General features: G+C 40.1%; 1 protein-coding gene across 3 annotated transcripts in view; it reads right to left on the bottom strand.

Moving 5' to 3' along the window:
* Nucleotides 1-22,734, bottom strand: part of RFX3 (regulatory factor X3) — a 140,572-nt gene that overhangs the window by 50,413 nt on the left and 67,425 nt on the right. For all 3 annotated transcript variants that reach the window (XM_074931611.1, XM_074931612.1, XM_074931613.1), the window contains exons 2-3: nucleotides 14,191-14,315; nucleotides 7,862-7,959 (exon numbers count right to left, since the gene is read on the bottom strand). In XM_074931611.1, coding sequence (XP_074787712.1) covers nucleotides 7,862-7,959; nucleotides 14,191-14,307 — 215 coding nt within the window. In that variant the 5' untranslated portion in view covers nucleotides 14,308-14,315. The remainder of the gene's footprint in view (nucleotides 1-7,861; nucleotides 7,960-14,190; nucleotides 14,316-22,734) is intronic.

The following is a 22,734-nucleotide window of genomic DNA, read 5'->3' as shown; positions in this document are numbered from 1 at the left end:
CATCCTTTAGACACACACGAGGGATAACTTGAAATAAGGAAGCGATCTTCTACTTCTCCACAGCCCTTGTAGCACAAACGTGCAATATTTTCTCAGTTCTTTCCCATTGCAAAGGTTATAAAAGCACTCCTAGCTCTCCTTTTCTTCAACAGCTGCATATCAAGATCATCTAGGGACTCACCTCACTGTAACTACAGTCTTCTGGGTCTTTATGAGAACACCTTGGTGATACACTGTGGCTTCAGATACAAGGTATGCAACAGAATCTAGTAGTTCCTCCTATCAAAACACTGTGAAATTCAGTGTTTACTAGAATGTGAAATTATAAAGTTCATCAGAGTTACTAAGAAGTCTGACATCTTAAGTAGTTAGGCTGCAGAATCCTAGTTTCCAGAGGGCTGTGCAAACTAGATGATGTTTACCCTAAGAGCAAGTCACACAGTCAGACACTGTGTGAATTCAATTTAGATTAAGCAAGCCCAGAGCATGTGACCAACATTAAGATCTCACACTGGAAATTAGTGAGACCAGCATGAGTCGAAGTAGGATTGCAAGGTACAATAGTAGTTCAAGGCATCACCTATTATGCCTCATTGTTTACATTCATTTTATAATGATTTGCAAAATATAATGCTAGAAATAAACCACATGGAGTTTTGGTATAAAGTTGTTCATAAAATTACTTTTTTATTGACACATGAAAACAGAAGATAACTGATTTCTAAGTTCAGTAAACTCCAACATTACCACATAAACTAAGTGCAATGTCTTGTGCTGTATTACAGACACTAACATACAATGATACTGAGCTTAACTTTTAGAGGCACATGTCTCTTCAAAGACACTGACACTTTGAAGAAAGGAGACAGATAAAAAATGGCAAAGAAAGAGTAAACCTTGTTATTGTCCTCCCTTATGTTTCAGTGTGCACTCACATATATGGGATATCATTTATTCCTGGCTGTACCTATGATTTGGTTCTATGTAAATGTCAATATTTTGATCTACTGACTACTATACATCAGTGTTCCTGCCATCCCACCATGCCTCAGTAATTTACACAGGCTGATCATGTCCCCATATTTCCTCTGAGCAAGCAGTTGATGGGACAGACTTACCTTTCCCTCATTTGCCTAGAAAACATCACCTACAGCCTTATGCTGGTTTTACCCATGTCTTAGAAAAGTCTGTCTTGTTGAAAGATTTTCCATCACTCTGTGTTTTAGTAAAAAAAACCCCAAACAGATGTATTTTCTTTACCAGGAACTGAGAAATGCAGGGTGCCTTTAAATAAAAATTCTCAAATCAGGTTAGACGTCCAGACAAGTTTACTCAAGTGCAGTTTGTGTTTGTCTCAAATTAGGTTTTAGCTTGAAATCAAACATAACTTCTGTGTCTTACAAAATAAGTAATTATAATAACTACTGAATTCTTATCACTAGCTGTAGACACCTATTTGGTAAATTCAAGTGTTGGGTAAAATGCACTTTTTTTTTTTTTTTTTAAAACTTGAAAATGTATACCTGTTATACTGTGACTTGAAATACCAGCATACCTTCACAGTGGTTGTACAAGAACAGCATCTTAATTTGAACAAGAAAACCATTCAGTGTCAATTTTTCTATTTTTCTGTAACTCCAATTCAGAAAACCAAGTAACATAATAATTATTATCATACTCAGAATTACCCTCACAGGTTTTGGTATGGATTACCTATGTAGCTTAACACATAGGCATGTATTTTTTCACTGTCATCTCTGTAATGAAAGTTGGCCTTTTATGGTACTTAATTAACTAAGGTATTATTTCCTGGGATATAAATATGATAAACACTAGATGAAAATAAATATTTCAAGATAAACTATTATTTATATGCAGAGCAGCTAATGCTCATGGTAATGCTATGGTATTGCAACATTGTAGAAAAACTCCATGCATAAAAGCCAAGAAAGTCTTTTATGACAGAATAATATCCTCAAACTCCTTTAAGATTTTAGTACAATCCTGTCATCCTAAAGCTGATAGTGAGCTTCATACAAACTAGAGAGAACAGCATCCTTTGTCTTACACTAAGGGAAGGCCTTACCACAGCCAGTGCACTGCTGCAGCCTCTGGGGTGGTGTATCATAAGCAATGGGCGGAAGGGGAAGTATCATATACTCTGACACAACTGAACATGATACAGTAGTTGAATGATAATGAAGTAGCCCTCTTCATTATCATCTGTCTCATACACCTCCTGCTTCTCCACAAAGAAATCTACTCCTCTAACCAGAATATTGATTCAAGGCTTTTTAATAACAGATCAAATCCCAATGAAGCAATAACCTTCTTCCACAAAAGCCTTCTCAACTGATCTAAAGACAGAGATGAAAGAACGGATAAGACTCCTTTCACCAATCCTCCTTTATCAAACAAAACTGCTAAAAACAAAGATCAAAACCTACACTAAGGACAATTAAAGCATCTATAACCAGAGATCAAAAATTCAAAGAATTTTTCCTCTGTAAGAGTGAATAGTTGACCTGTTTTATGCACATACATTTTCTCTATAACAACAACTTAAAATAGATCAGGCAGATAAAGCTTTATAAAATTTATCTAAAACAGAGTTGCATTATTCCATACAAAGAAATTCTTATTTGTCACGTTCAAAAATTCAAGCAAATATGTTACTGGCAGGCATTCATTATCATTAAAAAAGAGTCTGAGATCTTCAACACTCAGTTCAACATCTTTTTCTAATTGGAAATAAAGCAGTAAAAGCATACACAATGCACAACTGCAGTAAAACTCTGTAAACCACGGAACTAAGGAAATTAAAACAGAGGTGAAATCTTATATTCTCAGGACCTGTAAATTAGACAGAGAAAGGAACCTTAGTTACAGACCTCCAAAAATTATGATGAAGTACTGTAGACCTATAGTCCAAGAAACATAGTATTGCCACTGTTATGAACATGTCACAAGGTTTGCACTAAATCTGCAAGACCTCAACGCTTGGACTTGTCAGGCTTCATTTGTCTAGATTTGTCTGTGCTAGCCTAAAACTTTGTTCTAGATTAGCTGTAACAGTAATTGTCAATCAGATAATTGTTACTTAATCTGTTTCCATTTTAGCTTAGATTTCTATGATTGTGTGGTATAAAACCTATTGTTAAAATGCTGATGAGACAGTAGTATCAAAGAGCTATTCTGTGTAGAATAAACAATCCATGACCCAAATGTAGCAAAGAGGATAATGAGCGTGGGATGATATTATACAAGAAGTATTCGGCAAATGTAAAACACACCATATACAGTAAATTCAGATGTAATACAGAAATTGAAACCAATGAAGAATGAATAAGGTATAGATTGTGCTAGAAAACATATTAAAATAGCTGCAAGTGGATCCAGTGTGAGTAGAGAAGCCCCCACCATCTATTATACTTCTCTAGGTATAACACCTGTGATGGTGGTAGCTTGCTGTGACCCTGTCTCAGATGGAAGGCATTGACTTAGTATGCAGACGGGTAGTAAAAGGGTAAGCATAATGTCATAGAAAAAGGGATGGATACTAGGAAGTACTAGGAAGATAACACCTTTAACTGTATTAATAATTCTTCTTTGATTTGACAGGTAAGATTTCAGTAATAGTAAATTCTTCATTTTGCATACAAGGTTTTGCTCACATAAACCACACAAATCTTGGTGCAACAAATTGGTGAAGAATGCAGTTTGGAGGCAACAGCAATAGCAATTCTTGGACAATTCCAGCATTTAAAAACCTCTTTGACACACCAGAATTATCAGTGGCTAATAATGGCTACATTTGATTAATACATTACCTTTTTTGTAAGAAGAAAGTTTGTGTCTTTAGCTTCTTAATATAGGTGGAGCCATAATATTCTTTATTCTAAACTGCCAGGTAAGACTGTACATGTCATTGCAACAACAATGCATTTTTGTTTCAGGATAGAATGACATGCTTGACAAGCAAAATTGCTACTAACCAGACACAAATGAAGAGAACATAATTCTAATATTCTCATATTATACAATGTATGTGACAAGTTGTAGGTTACACCCCTTCTATTATCATTATGTCTCCAATTATAGAGATACCAAATAACTTTTAAGCATAGACAAACCAGGATATTAAATGTGTGGGAAGAACTGTGTTATAAGAATACAACAGCTGCACTTGACAAAGTGTGAAAACTGATAAACTTTTCACTTTAGAATCGAAAGAATCAGGTAACTCCTCATATATATTCTAACTGCATCTGTTGTTGCTATCATATATGAACTTAAATCAGTGCTAGTCTGCAAGTGCTTTATTGTGAAATAAAAAATAATTATTTCATCAGATATGGTGTAACATTTATTCCAGAGATGTCTGTACACTGAATTAATGTCTTTACCCTAACTCTGGGTTGGAGATTTCTTATTCCATTGCTAGAGCAGTACTGTCACTTGACAGATTATGGAAGGATCCTATATCTGATTTTGAGTTAGAATTAAGATTTTGAGTTAGCATGGTTATAAAATAAATCAAGCATATAAGCATAGGAAGACAACATAAAAGATAAACCACAGATCAGTCAATTGCATAATTTACACTCTTAATCCTATTTTCTGAAAGTGAAACAATTTATAGAGTGGGAGTAACTGGGCAAACTGTAACACACTTCTGTGAATCTGTCAGGATTCACAAGGCTCATCTTTCATAGATTTCATTATGAAGAATAGAAAAAAGATGAACTGCAATCTGAAGACTTCTCTAAATATTTTAGCACAAGAGTGGCTGGCCTCTGTGTTTTCCGTCACAGCAGAACTTGATGCAGTCTGTGATAGTTTTGTTTATGGATATGTTAAGCTTTTTGTTCACTTCCAAAATCTAAAATGTCGCTCCCTCATTGAGATAGTTCTGAACAAGCTAATCCAGTGGCGAAACAAATACAATTATTTTTAAACCTTAGACAACAATAAAAACAGCAAAGAGAGAAACAATTCTTTAATCTCTGAAAGAAGCTAGCCATCATCAACCTGAAGCCTCATTCTCCTATCAAATAAGTGGCATTATAACATGTAATACATATATTCAATAACTTTAATTTACATAAAAGACATTTTTCCATTCTTAATATGGAGTATAGAAGTATATGGGAAAATGTGTTTCACAATATATAGTCTTTTAAAATTCTGAGTAGAAACACAGACTGGTCTCATTCTCCATGAATGAAATCATAATCTTTAGAAAGGTCAATATTCCTAAAAGTACTGAACAGCAAACCAGCTGTTCACAATGTTGTTCGTAACAACATGGGTAAATCCTTCGACATGAGGGAAAGTCAATCTGGAATAGGCTCAGCTGCTAAGGACAACTTTCTTATTGTGTTAAGGAAGTCTTTTATATCCCACTGACTGATTTTGCAGAAACTGACAAAGGGCTTCAGATAGACAAACACAATAAAATCATGGAAACCTGAAGGTTCATACTAAGCAAACAACAACATCTGGTTCTGTTTTTTCCATGGACTGCAAGCAGCCATGTAGTACACATCTCACACGCTGCCAAAAGTGCATGTGTCAACAGCTCACATAAGAACTTACAAGTGATAAATGAAATTATAAACTTGTATAATAGGCTATTTAAGTACCACTTCTTTTGAAGGTTAACATTGACCTTCACGGTTGCAACAAAGTCATGCTGCCACTGAGTGCTGCTGTACAGGACATGCTAGAACTCCAGTGTGAACTTGGGAGTCAAAGGCAGCCAAGTGGTACGCTACAACTGATAGCCCTAATGCATTCTTCTTGATCCCTTTGGCAGCAGAGTCCACCACAGTTTGCTTTCACTTGGAGTAGTATTCAGTACACCTGGAATCAACTGCCCCAGGGGTGGAAACACATCCCAAATATTGCTCCTATCCCTAATATGCTCCTTTTTTTGCTGTACACATTAAAGATCTGTTTTAGCTTTTGCAGTTACAAAAGTCAAGTAATGAATACTGACCAGGAATAAAGGGGCCCTGCCTCTGGCTAGGTGGAGGAAAGGGACAACTGGGTTTACTGAACTGTCTGGGTTCGATGGCCTGGCACATCAGCCCCATGGGAGATAGCTTGTGCCATTGCGCTTGGGCCAGCCTGAAGAGGACAAGATGTTAAAAAATATGTTTTACACCATAGCCAGGGACCATAATCCCATGCTGGGTGCCAAAAAATACTGTTGTGGTTTAACCCCAGATGGCAACTAAGCCCCTCACAGCCACATGCTTGCTCCACCTGGTGGGATGGGGAGAAGAATCAGAAGGGTAAAAGTGAACAAACATGTGTGTTGAAATAAAGATAGTTTAGTAAGTAAGTAAACAAAAGCTATGCATGCAAACAAAGCAAAATAAGGAATTCATTCATCACCTCCCATTGGCAGGCAGGTGTTCAGCCATCTCCACAACAGCAGGGCTTCATCATGCACAATGGTTACTTGGGAAGACATATGCCCTATCTCCGAATGTACGCCCCTCTTCCTTATTCTTCCCTGAGCTTTCATTGCTGAGCATAATGTCATGTGGTCTTGGATATCCCTTCGGTCAGTGGGAATCAGCTGTCCCAGCTGTGTCCCCTCACAAATTCCTGTGCACCCCCAGCCTACTCACTGGTGGGGTGGTGTGAGAAGCAGAAAAGGCCTTGACGATGTGTAAGCACTGCTCAGCAATAACAAAACCATCCCTGTGTTATCCACACTGTTTTCAGCAGAAGTCCAACACATAGCACCAGACCAGGTACTAAGAAGAAAATGAACTCTATTCCAGCCAAAACCAGTATAATAGGGAAACTTAATGCATATTTAAGATACATTGTTTAGGATTTTCAAATGAGAATATAACAAATAAGACAGTATATGAAAAATTAATTAAGCAAAATATGCTAGTAGAAATTGCCAAAGATTGCTACCGCTGTTAACATCAGAATTTTCTGATCCAAATAATGCTGCTCTTTTGAATCACTTTTGGATTACCATCAATAACTACCTGCAGACCATAAAGCAGTTTCCTAAATTGTATTTCTTCCTAAAGCCTGTAACAAGGCAAAAATAGCAAAAGGCAGGTAAATGAAACAAAGAGGTAGAGAAGCGCCTTCCCAAGCAACACAACCCTACTTCGATGTTTGAACCAACTTCAAAGCTGGTGCTGCTCCAAATCAGGGATTAGACTAGGTAAACTTCAGAGGTCCCATCAACCCTAGATTATTCTTTCTAAGTTTCTAAACTTGTGTATTGGAGAAAGGAACACGATGATTGAACAGCATGTTCAGGGAAGAAGGAAATGCACAATAATGTGCAGAAAAGAGGCTAATGAAACAACAAAAGGAGACAAGGTTATTCTTCTTCCTCTGCCTTGCCTCATCTCTTTGGGAAAAAACTTATTCAACAGAAGACTAAAATTACATTACTACTTTCTTTAAATAATAACTACAGCTGCTGCACCTTTTTATGCATTTGCCATTAAGGATTGCAGCCAGGAAGACAGAAGGCCCTGCCTTCCGTCCTAGGGGCAGAAGTTATACAGTACAACCTATGGACAGAACTTACCCAAAACCTGAAAGGTATTTTTTCAAATAACACTATGCTGTATATGAAATTTCATTTAAGTCCAGCCAAAATAACCCAAGAATTCTACTTACAGAAAAAAATTATTAAAACAAACAGCATGAATTCAGCTTTTCATTCAAAAAAGTATTTTCACAATAAAAAAGCTCTGATTGAATAATTTTTCTTTCCAACTTAAAATATACTAGTTGGTAGAATCTAACTGAAAATATGTATTTAACTTCACATTTTAATAAACATTTGAATTCTCATCATTTGCCAACTTACATAGCTCCGTTAGTATAGACTGTGTCACTTCCCTCCACGTACTGAACTTGTGCTGGGTACACATGCTGTACCTGTTGCACAGTCTGCACTTGCTGTACCTGAAAATGAGAACACCAGAAATTTGGATTACTGTAAAGAAGGACCAATGCTTCAGTGCACCTAATGGCTTCTAAACAATATGGAATCTCTCTGTTCTCATAATTACTAAAGGTACGTCAGAGCAATAGCAAAGAAAGTTACTGTTCTTACACAGTACTAGTGCTGTAAGTCTGGTAAATGGACTCCTAACATTGAAGACACATGCTCATGGAGCATATACGCACCTTCAGTGTCAAAGACAGAACTGGAAAGCATAACAAGGATGAAATTAAGTGTAACTACGCTTTGCACCAAGTTGAAGAATTACATTTACTCTGGAAAAAAGTATCATTTGGCCATGTATGCCTTTTCTTGCTCCATTTCAGTCCGAGTACAAGCCTTAAAATCACAGCTCAAACATGTTACAGTGTTTAGAAATAAAGATTCACATTAAATTGTTTAGCTCTTGTTTAACTGGAGTTGAAGTACAGTGATACATGCTGATTTCCCAGTAATGCTTTGACCCAAAGTACAATTATGGATCAAACCCCCAAACTGAGTAACCTCTTTCCCAGAATACCATCAGTTTTAACAAACTGAGATAAAACCTGGTTTTACATCAATGACATAAACAGCAAAAGGCAGTAAGGCATGGATTATCTTCACATACATTGCTCAGATAGCATGACTGTTTTGTAAAAGCACACATTGTCACCAATCAATTTATTTGATTCATATACTATGTAGGGAAATTCCAGGTTATGCAGATTTCATCTCCAGTCTTAATTTTTTCTCTTCTGCCACAGTAAAGATTAAGAATGCCATATTTTATACCTGCCATCATTTAGAGAAGCCATAGTTTGGTTCAAGAGCAGTTCAGAATCTAAGACTGCAAAAAGATTTAGAAACTTCATAGACTGGCACAATTTTACCCAAGGAATTGAATCAAGAAAGTGACAATGCACATATTTAGTAAATAGATTTAACATAAACTACTTTTAAATAACTGTTTTCTCAGACATTTTGTTATGAGGCTACTTCAGCCTGATCCAGTTGGTCCTAAGGACTGCAAACAGCATAACCGCCCAAGAATCTATGTTTCATGCATTTGATGGACTGTCTCCAAGAGCTCTTTGTTTTTATGATCCATAGTTTAATATCTTCAACTCTGCTGTACTCTAAAAAGTTCTGTAAATAAGCATTTTTTCCTCATCTTTTACAGTATTGACTCAGACTGTGAAAGGAAAATCTGGATTTTCACAGAAACCTTCCCTTAGGTTGTCATTAGAACCTGAATTCTGAAAAAAACAAAACACCCAAAGTTTTGAACCCAGCTGATAGAAAACATGTGATAGAAAACCAGATGTTTCTGCCCACTAACAGCAATGAGACAACATAATAGTTAAAATATTTATTAAAATCCAAATTTTTCTCATTTACCACAAGAATCATTAGATAAATTGACAAATATACCTCAAATACAATTTCTCAACTGCAAAGAATACACTTTAAAGATGTTTTCCAGTTATCAAAGTAAGGTACAGTTGTGTATATTTCCTGTCCTAATAATACTTAGTTATTTAACAGAAAGATTCAATTCTCAAAGTCAACACAAATAAATGTGATCCAATTATGCATGTGTGCTGGGTTTGTGTGTGTGGCAGGGGATTTTGATAGTGGTGGAGGGGGCTACAGAAGTGGCTCCTGTGAGAAGCTTTTCCAAGCCCCCCCAGCTCCAAGTCAGACCTACCTCTGGCCAAGGCTGAGCCCACTGGTAAAGTGCTAAGGCTTGGACAACAGGCCCAAGCCAGAGCTGACCTATAGATGAATCCTGTATATTTTATAACTGATAACCAGCGTGCTAGTAGGTATTGTACTAAACATATGTATCTTGGATATATCCTTATCTTTCCTCATGTGTAGGCAAGGTAACAGGGTCACAGAGACAGCTGTCTGGTCCTGTGACCTGGCGTGTGACCTTGCTCATCAATTAGATAAGCTGGGAAACTCGCTTAGTTTCTCCCCTGAGCCCTGGCCAGGCCCTGGGAGAATCTAATGTGAGAAAAGAACCAGATATTTCCACTTAAAACAAAGGTGCCAGCTACTCTGGCTAGATAATTTTTGGGTATATAAGGCTGGATCCGCTCACAGCGACTTTGGAAGCCTCACCTACGAGTGGACGCACCGCACAGGATTTCCCACTTGCAGGGAAAGGTTCTCCAAACCCTCACTGTAACCGGGGCTCCCCAGCAACTGCAGATCTGGGTGTTGATAACATATGCAAGTGGTGATGTATCTTTTCTTAATCACTCTTTTCTCTCTCCCAGGTAATAATGATTTAATACATTACCCTGTATTTTCCTATTTGTTTAAGTGCACTATTCTGTCTTTTCTTACTGTATGTTTTCTGTATTATTCTGTTACATTATTTAGTTAAGTAAAATACAGCTGCTCTTTTCACTCTGGTGTCCGAGTTTAATTGGTGTCTCTAATCAGCAAAAAAACTGGTAATGGCCACGCCTCTGCAATGACATATTTAAGAAGCAGAACCTGTTAGGAGGAGTGGGAGTTGTGAAGGACACACCTATGCAAACACTGAGGTCAGGGGAAGAAAGGAGGAAGAGGGGAGGGGGAGGTGCAGAGCAGAGACCGCCTGCAGCCCATGCTGAGAGGGCAGGCTGCCCCTCTGCAGCCCATGGAGGTCACCAGTGGAGCAGATGCACACCTGCAGCCTGTGGAGGACCTCACACTGGAGCAGGTGGCTGCACCCAAAAGCCAGCACTCTGTGGGAAGTCCCTGCTGTTGCAGTTTGGTGTTAGGACCACTGCAACACATGGGACGGATCCGCACTGCAGCAGCTTGCGAACAGCTGCAGCCTGCAGGAGGGACCCACGCTGGAGCAGTTCCCCAAGAGCTGCAGCCTGTGGGAAGGACTCATGTCAGAGAAAGTTTGTTGAGGACTGTCTCCAAAGAGACCCCACGCTGAAGCAGGGCAAGAGTGTAAGGCATCCTCCCCCTGAGGTGGAAGGAGTGACGGGACCGACCACAAACCACATCCTCTGCACCACTGGTGGGAGGAGGTAGAGAAATTGAGAGCAAAACTGACCCCAGAAATACGGGAAGTGTGGGGCAAAGGTGTTCCTAAAATGGGTTTATACTTCTCACTGTCCTACTCTGTTAAGTGGTGGTGGTGTCTGAATTAAATTGATGTTGTTTTTCTTCCCCTAAGGAGTCAGTCTTTTGCTCGTGACCATAATGGGTGAATCTTCCCTACCTGTCCTTATCTCAACATCCAAGCCTTTTTTGCATTATTTTCTCCTCCCCATTCCTGCGGGAGAAGGGGTGAGAGACTGGCTGCTCAGTTGCTCAGTGTACTCAGCTCCCATCTGGGCTCAAACCACAACAATCCTTTTTGGCACCCGAAGTGAGACAGAGGAATGCAAGATAAGGATAATAACTGGGAGAGGCAACAGGTAAAACATGGACTGACCCCTATTAGCAGAATAATCATGGGAATTTCTGTTGTAATTGTGGTGGAGGTACAAGGTGTAGATTGTGTGGATAGTGTTTCAGTATTGTGACTATGTTATTTTTATTTTAGTGTGTGGAATGTTTTTGTTTGGTTTTGTTTTCTTTTTTGGTTTTGTGCTCATGTAACTGAAGTTTCTGAATATTGTCTTGTGTAATGAAACTATGACACCCATATACAGATAATTCCTCAGGGCAGAACACACATACAATTTCCTCAATACTGATTGTTTCAACGTTTGATATTCCTTTTTTTTTTTTTTTTTTTTTTAACCCCACAACTGAAATTACCTACCCCACCTACATTCTTCATAACATTTCCCGTGGGCATACCACATTCACAAGTCCACTCTTCTCTTCACCACACATCCACTTCCGTAATCTATCTTCTCTCTCTCCATGCATCTCTCATACATAGTGTGTTTTAATCACTGCAATACTGTCTGCATTGGATCTCCCAACATTCTTGCATCTTCAATCCCTGCAAAATTTTGAAGAAACTTCTCCTTGGCTGGTTTGATACCCTAAATTTCTTTTTTTGAAACATTATACTGATTCCTACGGTCAGTGTTAAGAGTCAACTGGAAAAATGTAATCCTTATATCCCCACAGGGAAAAAGAATTCAGAGTAATGATGCAGTATTCAATGAAAAGGAATACTCAGAAGCAGCAATACTAAAGGAGATGTATATAAGGTTGATCAGGGACAGTTTACATACTCAGATAATGCAACAATTAAAAAAATCAGTTTCCTCTTCTCATTAAATTATAATCAAGCAAGAAAAAAACAGTCTACTTCTGGGCTTCTGTGTTTTGACATGAGTATTAAACTAATAAAGGACAACTGGCATAACTTCAGAATATACAGACAGTCACTGACAAAGATGAATGCATTATTTATGTGGGAAAATAAGGAACCAATTCTACCACAGAAGTTTTCAGAAAGGTAGAAATTTTGCACAAGCGAAGTTTATAAACACCAAAGCCCTGCTCATTCTTTTTTTGCTTGTGACAAAACCAACAGAAATGCATAGAAGTTCCTATCCTTACAGTTCAGTTAATCCAATTATTAGAACTACAATATGATAAGGTATCCTATATGACACTAACTGGTCACCAATCTTCAATCCTTCACACTGATCAGTACTTCACACAGATAATATTCAGTATAAAATATCGGACCATTATATATCTACCCTATTTGTTTAAAACAAGCAACTTTGTACCACTAACCAAATTATCAACTTTCATCTGAAAAGATGAAATACAGGAATAACAAATAATAAATCACACAAACTACATCTATTAAACATCTATCATCATGAAAGAACATTAAAATCGGATGAATTATCCAGATTGTATTTCATAAATAAAAAAAGTCTTGCACTTCAAAAACCTTACAGAAGAGTTAACAGACAAAATCTTCCACAAAGGTTAGCTAAGTTCAAGCATCATGGAAGTTTCCATTAAAACCTAACAATATTCAAAGGCCTCTATCCTAATCAATATTCAAGTTAGAGTGAGTGAGCTATTTAACAGTCTGAACTCAGGAGGAAGTATTTCAAGCAGTTCTTGATTCACTAGTGGTGAATTCTGAGCAAATACACAAAGAGAAGTGTCTAAATTTTATAAGACTGTATTCAATGCTTTTCTGAATCAGTTTTTTTTAAAACAAGCTTGCATCCTGAAAGATACCTGAATATATAAGTAGAAACTATAGTAAGGGAACTATGAGGCATTATAAATTGAGTCTGTATATCAGGAAAAAAATGTTAGTGAAATGTAGGAGACTATGGAACACATACATAAAAATGTAACACCTGAAATTTTAGAACTAAACAAATGCTAAAGAACTTAATGTAGAGAAAAGTGCTTCAGTAGCACAAAAAAAAATTTAATAAACTACATCCAGTTCTTGTATTATTGATTCTGAAACTGTGAAGTCAGTTTTTGATGAAAAAGAACCATCAGACGTCACCCAGAGAACCCACCACATACAGCTAATTTCTGTGTATTCCAGGAAAGTCTTGGACAACTGTCATGGCTTTTACATTCAGTCCCTGTTTTCTACCTCCACATATTTTCTTTTTTCCTCCCCATTTTCTCCTGCTACCACGCCTTCCAAAGCTTGTGGGTGTTGCATAGGTGAGTAACAATACACTGTGTGTGCACTGTGCTGGCTGCCACGGAAGTCTTCTTACTTCTCTGGAAAATGCACATCATGAACTACCTATTGTCATACACAAATATTTTCATGACATTGTGCGAAGATCTGCAGAGTGTCAAGCTTAGTGATGCAAAGGACAGTCCTTTTCATTTTTACATCTGTATTGAACTTACTTGGACATCCAAATGAAAGGAGAAATTACCTAGCAAATAATATCAGAAACCTATTCATTATTCTTTATTTAAAGGAAAAAAATCTAAATATTCAGTAACATAAATTAAATTTCTATGAGCTATTACATGAATTTAATAACTTACAGTTAGAATCATGTATGTGTTCCTGGTGCTTGTCAGATGCTCTAGTTAAAGGAACAGATCCTAAAAAAGCTCGCCCTTCCCTGGCTATTTTGATTCCAGCAAAATAAAATTGGTAAAAGCAGAGCAAATGAGTTCTTTTAGCAGCCTTGTACAATATCAAGTTCTTCACTACACTGTGAAGAATTATCCTTCCTGAATTTATTTTCTTGTATTTCTTCCCAAAACTAACAGCCACCTACCTGTTGCTGAACTGGTACTTGCTGTACTACCTGTGTGGGCACTGCTGCCTGGCCAGCCACAGATGTCTGTAAAGTCACAGTTGAACCTGTATCCGACCCAGTCTCTGATGTCTGCATCGTGATGTCTAAATAAAATTAAGATGTGAAATTAAAGGTTAGTGCATTTTATTTTTTTTTTTAATTTTGTCACTTACATTAACACACTAATTTGTTGCTTTGGATCTTCAAATTAGCTAAGACCAATCTTGGTATGAGCAAAAAGGTTCTTCCCCCTAGTAGCATATGAGTTAATACAAATGGGCTTTTATCTTACTTCTATCTTATCTGTATCCAAAATATCTTTTATTTACATGTGCAGAAACATATATCACTTCTCTGAGTTTTGTTACTTTAGGAATAAGTCAGAAAAGTCAGCAGCAAATCTTCTATCAGCTTATAAACAACTGGTCATCATTCAAAATTGTTTTCTTCTCTGGTTTACCGAATTACACTAAAACCTCTATATATTCAAATTCAAAGTCAAACTTCTTGCTGGCCACACAATGAAGGGCTGTAATCTGGGAAGTATACAGTGAAGAGCATTTAATGAGTCACAGTGGAAAAGCAACACAAATAAGCTTCTTCAGCAGAAAGCACTAAAGCAACCACCATACTTGAAATCCAAGAAGATACTTTTCGTCACCAAAACCATATAGAAATATATACTCAGCAGAGAACTGCCTAAGATTGTGGCCCTGACATTTAAAGGGAAATTTGGATAGAATACAGAAATGGTTTGAGAATCAAGGAAAATGCCTTATAAAGAAAACTAACTTACAGAAAGACAACTGAGGATGACTTATGCCTTCATAGGAAACACAGACTGGGAACCACAGGATTCCTCAATTTTACACAGCAGAAATGACAATACAATTGTGACTGGGTGACAAACCAAATTAATTCAAACCCAGGAATAAAACTTTTCTTTTTTTTTTTTTTTTTTTTTTAACTCCTTTTAAGCACTGCAGGATTAACTGGTAAAAATAATAATCAGATGAGGCAGATTGCTCTTCACCTGGTACCTTTAAAAGACAAGCCTCTACACTACTGTGAAGAACTGCAGTAAACAAATACAAATTACTAATCTGCAAACCAAATGTCCTGTCATCTAAAAATATTACTGCCCTTGATCTCTATTAATCTATATGAGCTACAGAATACTTTGGCAACCTGAAGGCCAATGTCACTAAATATGAGTAGCATTATCATGCATAATAAAAGAGGTTTATATGAAAAAGTCTACAAATATTTAGAATGCCCTATACAGGTGATTTTTTTAGATTAATTGAACAGACCCAGATGGCTAACAGGGAAGAAACTAGGAAGAAACAAGCCCCTCCCCTCAAATAACAACCTCCCCTCAAAAAACCCTACCAAATTTTTTGAGACAAAAACATAATAAAAAAATGTGTGTATTCAAGTGCATAGCAATATATAGTTGGAGGAATTAATTACCGTACCAAAAGACCTCAGAGGCTCTTAGAAAATTCAGTGTTCTCTTCACTTGACAACTGAACCAAGCTGCAACAACAGACCTTCCTTTCAAGGATGGGATCCACAGCATTTTAAGCTGATTTAAACTTGGGTTTCTGAAGTTCCACCCTCCAACAACCTATGATTTACTTTGCCTCCAAAAGTAGTCAGTGCAAAGCAGAAAACAGGTATAAAAATTTGGGATGACAGCAGTGGATAGGGGCAACTTGCCAACTGGGACCATTGTTGGTTTAAACTCCACGGAACCATGCCTTCACCAGCTCCCCAGTCCCCCTCTTTAATTTTTTAAAATTTATTTTCAATTTAACTCCTTCTAAAGTATTCACAAGACTGATAATTGTTGATCAAACCTATTTGAGATTAATCAATAGATTCTCAGATTTACAGTCTTGACTGAACCCTCTACTTATTTCCAGCATGCTTGACAAAAATCAGGATAAAAAATGAAAATAAAAAAGGAATAGAACTTCAAAGAAAACTATAGCAATGTTAAAAATACTAAAAGTGAAAATGGATGTCCACAGGATAAATACAGAGAAGTTGGAAGCCACTGTGCTGCTGGAAACCTAGCTGCCATTACAGAAAGTTGGTGGGATGAATCCCATGTCTGGAGTGTGGCTATCAATGGCTACCAGCTGTTCAGAAGGGACAGGTGAGGAAGGAGGGGTGGAGGGCTTGGCCTCTACATCACAGATTGACTGTGAAGAGCTGTCTCTAAAGAATACCTATGAGCTGGTTGAAATCTTATGGGTAAGAATTAGAGACGAAGATAACAAAGGGAACCTTGTGGTTGATGTTCACTACAGGTCACCTGATCAAGGGGAGCCTATTCATGAAGCATTCTTACTCCAGCTACAGGATGCATTGCGCTTGGAGGCTGACACACTGCTGGGGGACTTCAACCACCTTGACATCTGCTGGAAAAGGTGAGCTGAAGACAATCTGGGAGACTCCTGGAGTGCATTGAGGGTAAATTCTTAAGCCAGTGTCCTGGTTTAGCTAAGATAGAGTCAAGGGGTTTTTTTAGCAGAGAGAGAGGGGGAAGGGATCTTCAGCCGGGTTATTCATACCATGCTGGCGTCAGGTCCAGGGGCGGAGCCTTTTTATCTTTCGCTTCTGGTTTTTGGGGGTTGATATACACGCAGCGGGCTTGCTCCTTGACCATCTAGCGGTATTTCTCTGTATATCTTTTGTCTTGTTCACTGTTATTGCTGTTCATTGTTATTATCATTGCTACTGTTGTTGTTCAGATTGTTCTATCACTCTGTTGTATTAAATTCCTTGTTATTTTAGCCCGGGTCTGTGCCTAACTTCCAGCCCGACCGGCCGCAGATAGGGGAGGGGCAACGGCAACGTGCTCTCCGATCCCGGCAGGAGTTAAACCTGCACAGCCAGGTAACAGACAGCCCTACCAGAGGGGGTGCATTACTGACCTGCTGATCACCAACGCAAGTGAGCTAATCGGTGACTCAAGATTGGAGGTAGCCTGGGCTGCCGTGATCATGCACTGGTGGAGTTCACAGTCCTGAGGGATATGGGCCAGGCAAAGAGTGAAGTCAGGACCCTGAATTTTAGGAAAGCAAAACTCCAGCTGACCAAGGAGTTAGTCAATAGGACCCCCTGGAAAACTGCCCTCAGGGACAAGGGAGCAGAGCTGGCAATGATGCTTTCCATAGAGCCCCAGACCTCTTGATCCCCAGGTGTAAGAAATCAAGAAAGGAAGGCAAGAGATAGGCGTGGCTGTGTCAAGACCTGCTGGTCAAACTGAAGGGCGAGAAGGAAATGGGCACAAGAAGGGCAGTGAAAGCAGGGACAGGTGTCCTGGGAAGAGTGTAGGGATGCTGCCCAGTTGTCTAGGGATGAGGTCAGGAAGGCCAGCGTGTGGCTGGAGCTGAACTTCACAAGGGACTCAAAGAGGCTTCTAAAGGCTTCTGTAGCTCTGTCAGCCAGAAAAGGAAGGGCAGAGAGAGTGTACCCACCCCAATGAACATGACTGGCAGACTGACATCCAAAAACGGATGAGGAGAAGGCTGAGGTACTCAGCAACCTTTTTTTCTCAGTCTTCACCATCTTCCCACACCTCTCAAGTGGATGGACCACAAGGTAGGAACTGGGGGAGCAAGGTCCCTCCCACTGTAACGGAAGATCAGGTTCAAGACCCCCCGAGGAACCCAAACATACATAATTCTATGGGACCTGATAAGAGGCATCCCAGCATCCTGAGGGAACAGGCTGATGTAGTTGCCAAGCCACTCTCCATCATATCTGGAAAGTCATGGCAGTCAGGTGAAGTCCCTGGAGACTGGAAAAAGGGAAACATTGCACCCATTTTTAAAATGGGTAGAAAGGAGGATCCTGGGAACTACCGACCTGTCAGCCTCACCTCTGTGCCTGGGAAGATGATGGAACAGATCACCCTAGAAGCTATGCTAAGGTACATGGAAGACAGGGAGGTGATTCAAGACAGCCAGCATGGCTTCATCAAGGGCAAGTCTTGCCTGAACAACAGAGTAGCCTTCTATGATAAAGTGACTGCATCAGTGGACAGGTGAAGAGCTATGGAAGACATCTATGTGGACTTCTGCAAGGCCTTGACATGGTCCCCCACAACATCCTTCTCTCTAAACTGGAGAGATAAGGATCTGATGGATGGCCCATTCAGTAGATAAGAAATTGGCTAGATGGTTGCATCCAGTGAGTAACAGTCAATGGCTTAATGTCCGAATGGAGATCAATGACAAGTGGTGTCTCTCAGGGTCCATACTGGGACAAGTACTGTTTAATATCTTCATCAATGACAGAGACAGTGAGATCAAGTGCACCCTCAGCAAGTTTGCAGATGACACCAACCTGAGTGGTGCCATTGACATGCCTGAGGGACAGGATGCCATCCAGAGGGACCTGGACAAGCTTGATAAGTGTACCCATGTGAAACTCACGAGGTTCTGCGAGGCCAAGTCCAAGATCCTGCACCAAGAATGGGGCAACCCCCAGTATCAATACAAGCTGAAGGATCACAGCATTGGGATCAGCCCTGTGGAGATGGACTTGAGGGTCCTGGTGGATGAAGAGCTGGACATGAGCCAGCAGTGTGCACTCACAGCCCAGAAAGCCAACCTTATTCTGAGCTGCATAGAAAGAAGCATGGACAGCAGGTCAAGGGAGGTGCTTCCACTCCATTCTGGTAAGACCCCACCTGGAGTCCTGTGTCCAGCTCTGAAGTCCTTAGTACAGAAAAGACATGGACCTGTTGGAGCAGGTCCAGAGGAGGATCACAAATATGATCAAAGGATAGAACACATGTTGTATGAGGACAGACTGAGTTGGGGCCCTTCAGCTGGGAGAAGAGAAGGCTCCAGGAAGACCTTATTGCTGCCTTTCAATACTTAGAAGAGGCTTATAAGAAAGATGGGGACAGGTTTTTTAGTAGGGCCTGTAGTCACAGGAAAAGGGGTAATGGTTTTAAACTAAAAGAGGGTAGGTGCAGACTCTAGATATAAGGAAGACATTTTTTATGCGGAGGGTGGCGAAACACTGGAACAGTTTACCCTGAGAGGTGGTAGATGCCCCCTTCCTGAAAACATTCAAGTTCAGACTGGACAGGGTTCTAAGAAACCTGATCTAGTTTAAGATGTCCCTGTTCGTTGCAGGGGGGTTGGACTACATGACCTTTAAAGGTCCCCTCCAACCCAAACTATTCTGTGATTCTATGTTTACTGTAAAATAGTAAATTTCATACCTTGCTTTGACTACAGAAAATGCTGTATTAGATCCAGAATAACATTACTTAATGCTAAAATCAGTCCCACAGTTCCAGTATCAGTCCACCCTCTGAAAATCAATAGTTTTTCTCTTCATTCCGATATTAATTAGAACATTCAACTTCTGGTAATAACATCCAGAAAGAACATTTTCTTTACTTTCCAGCATGCAATAATCTTAAAGTTTCTGCAGATAAATTCAGATATGTGAGAGATGAGAAACAAAGCCTGCAAGAAACTAAGAAAAACAGCCTGAGAAAGCAAAAGTTGAGGCTGATTGAAGAAATGCTTCACTTGCAAGACAAAACTATGAGTCATAGAGTGCATTCTGTGGAGGTCGAAGCTGATAAGGCCACCCGAATAACACAAGATGCAGCTGGAGGAGGGAACCATGTAAAGACAGGATGGTTCTTGCTCTGGTGCACCTGGACAGATTTCAAGGGCCATCTGTACAGTGAATGACCTTTGCTTCATTATTCACAAAATGCATATTAAAGTTAACACCCCTCAATATGCTAACGAAGACTAACATGATCATGCTAATTACATCATCCCATGAAACACCTTACTCCTCTCTGTACATGGGATATGTAGGTATGTGGGTCAACCTAGGGCACGGACCCAAGGAAAGTGGGTATAAATCAAGATGGGGGAAGAAAGGAGGGGGGGTGGGGGGTGTTGCTGGAGAGAGCAGTGAAGCAAAGAAGACAGATGCAAGCAAAAGAGATGGCTGCCTCCTGGAACCCTCACTGGCAGGATCAGCGCAGGAACCCAGACTAGCGATCTGTATTTCCCCATTCCCTCTATCTCCCTCTTTTCCCTTTCCCATTATGAAATACAAAGCATATTGTATTGCTTGCCACAACTTGCTATATACTTAGCCGATTATCATGTGTTCAATTAGTACATTGTGGGTAGTTAATAAATGTTTGGACTTGGAGATTTGTTGTCTGCTCTATTGGGAATTTGTGAATCTGAGTCACTTGTCTCCCTCATCTCAGGGGACATGACAAGATATTATGCCATATAAGACATCCTTACATGCACTAGACCAACCTCATCCACAATGTAAACATATAGGCTTAAATAAACTAAAGAGATTTAGAAAACTATTTTCTGCAAAGGCAAAAAGAGAACTTCTAGGTTATATACATATGCTATATAGACATATGTATAAACATATATATGGAAATAATAACCATAGCAGTAATTATAATACCTTTAGAAAACAGTCACAGCACAGCAGAACAGGATACCAAGTACTTCCTGGGGCTTCCAAGACATAACAAATGACATAGACAATGGCAACATTCCCAACGGAATACTAGTGAGTAGAGTATGTTAGATTTATACTTAAACTCGAGTGGGTCCAGAGGAAACCACAAAGATGATCAGGGGGCTGGAGCACCTCTCCTATGAGGACAGGCTGAGAGAGTTGGGGTTCTTTGGCCTGGAGAAGAGAAGGCGTCAGGAAGTCCCTACAGCATCCTTCCATTACTTAAAGGGGGCCTACAGCAAAGATGGGGAGGGACTCTTTATCAGGGAGTGTAATGATAGGACAAAGTGCAAAGGTTTTAAATTGAAAAGGGGTACATTTATATTAGATATAAGGCAGAAATTCTTCCCTGTGAGGGTGGTGAGGCACTGGCACAGGCTGCCCAGAGAAGCTGTGGCTGCCCCCTCCCTGGCAGTGTTCAAGGCCAGGCTGGACGGGGCTCTGAGCAACCTGGTCTAGGGGAAGGTGTCCCTGCACATGGCAGAGAGGTTGAACTACATGATCTTTAAGGTCCCTTCCAACACTATGGATCCTATGATTCTATGACACTCTGTAACCTGTTCCTAAAATTGAGTGACATCTGCTGGAAATACAACACAGCAGAGCGAGACCAGTCCCACAGATTCCTGGAATGTGTGGGAGATAACTTTCTGATGCAGCTGTGAGTGAACCAACGAGTGAAGATGCCCTGCTGGATCTCCTCTTTGTGAACAGAGAAGGACTGGTGGATGATGTGGCGGTTTGAGGCCAACTAGGGCACAGCAGTCATGAAATAATAGAGTTCTCTATTCTTGGAGAAGCCAGGAGAGGGGGCAGCAGAACTGCCATCCTGGACTTCCAAAGGGCTGACTTTGTCTTGTTTAGGCACCTGCTTGACAGAATCCCATGGGAGATGGTCCTGAAGGGTATAGGGGTCCGGGAAGGCTGCGCACTCTTTAGGAAGGAAGTGTTACTGGCTCAGGAGCTGGCTTTCCCCAGGTGCTGTAAGAGAAGCCGGCAGCAGCAAAGACCACCCTGGCTGAACAGGGAGCTCTGGCTGCAACTCAAGAAGAAAAGGAGAGTTTACGGCCTTTGGAAGAAGGGGCTAGCAACTCATAAAGGTTACAAAGAAGCTGTGAGGCTGTGCAGGGTGGAAATCAGGAGGTCTAAAGCCCAGCTAGAAATTAATCTGACTTCTGCAGTCAAGGATAAAAAGAAATGTTTCTATAAGTATGTCAGTAGCAAAATAAAGTTCAGAGAGTCTCCATCCCCTGCTAGATGCAGGAGGAAACTTGGCAGTAAGTGATGAGGAAAAGGCTGAGGTGCTTAATGCCTTCTTTGCCTCAGTCTTTAATAACGAGACTAGTGGTACTGAGGGAATCCAGCCTCCTCAGCCAGAAGACAGAGACTGGGACAACAACCCCTCTGCAATCCGGGAGAACGTCAGTGAACTGCTGCATCACACAGACATACACATGTCTAAGGCACCAGATGGAATACAGCCAAGAATGCTGAAGGAGCTGGCTGGGGTTCTTGCCAAGACACTTTCCATCATTTACCAACAGTCCTGGCTGAACGGGGAGGTCCTGACAGACTGGAAATTGGCTAAGGTGATGCCCATCTATAAGAAGGGCCAGAAGGATGATCCAGGAAATTACAGGCCTGTCAGCTTGACTTCGGTGCCCGGGAAGCCCATGGAGCAGCTCATCCTGAGTACCATCACACAACACATGTGGGACAACCAGATGCTCAGGCCCAGTCAGCATGGGTTTGTGAAAGGCAGGTCCTGCTTGACAAACCTGATCTCCTTTTACGACAGGGTGACCTGATTATTGGGTGAGGGAAAGGCTGTGGATGTTGTCTACCTTGACTTCAGTAAGGCCTTTGACACTGTTAACCACAGCATTCTCCTGGTGAATCTGGCTACTTGAGGCTTGGATGGGCACATGTTTTGCTGAGGAAAAAACTGTCTGGATGGCCAGGCCTGAAGAGTTG

Source organism: Athene noctua, chromosome Z (genome assembly GCF_965140245.1).
Source record: "Athene noctua chromosome Z, bAthNoc1.hap1.1, whole genome shotgun sequence".
In the NCBI taxonomy this organism is placed as follows: Eukaryota; Metazoa; Chordata; class Aves; order Strigiformes; family Strigidae; genus Athene; species Athene noctua.
Note: the sequence above shows the minus strand (reverse complement) of the source record. Positions and strands in the feature narration are given on the sequence as shown.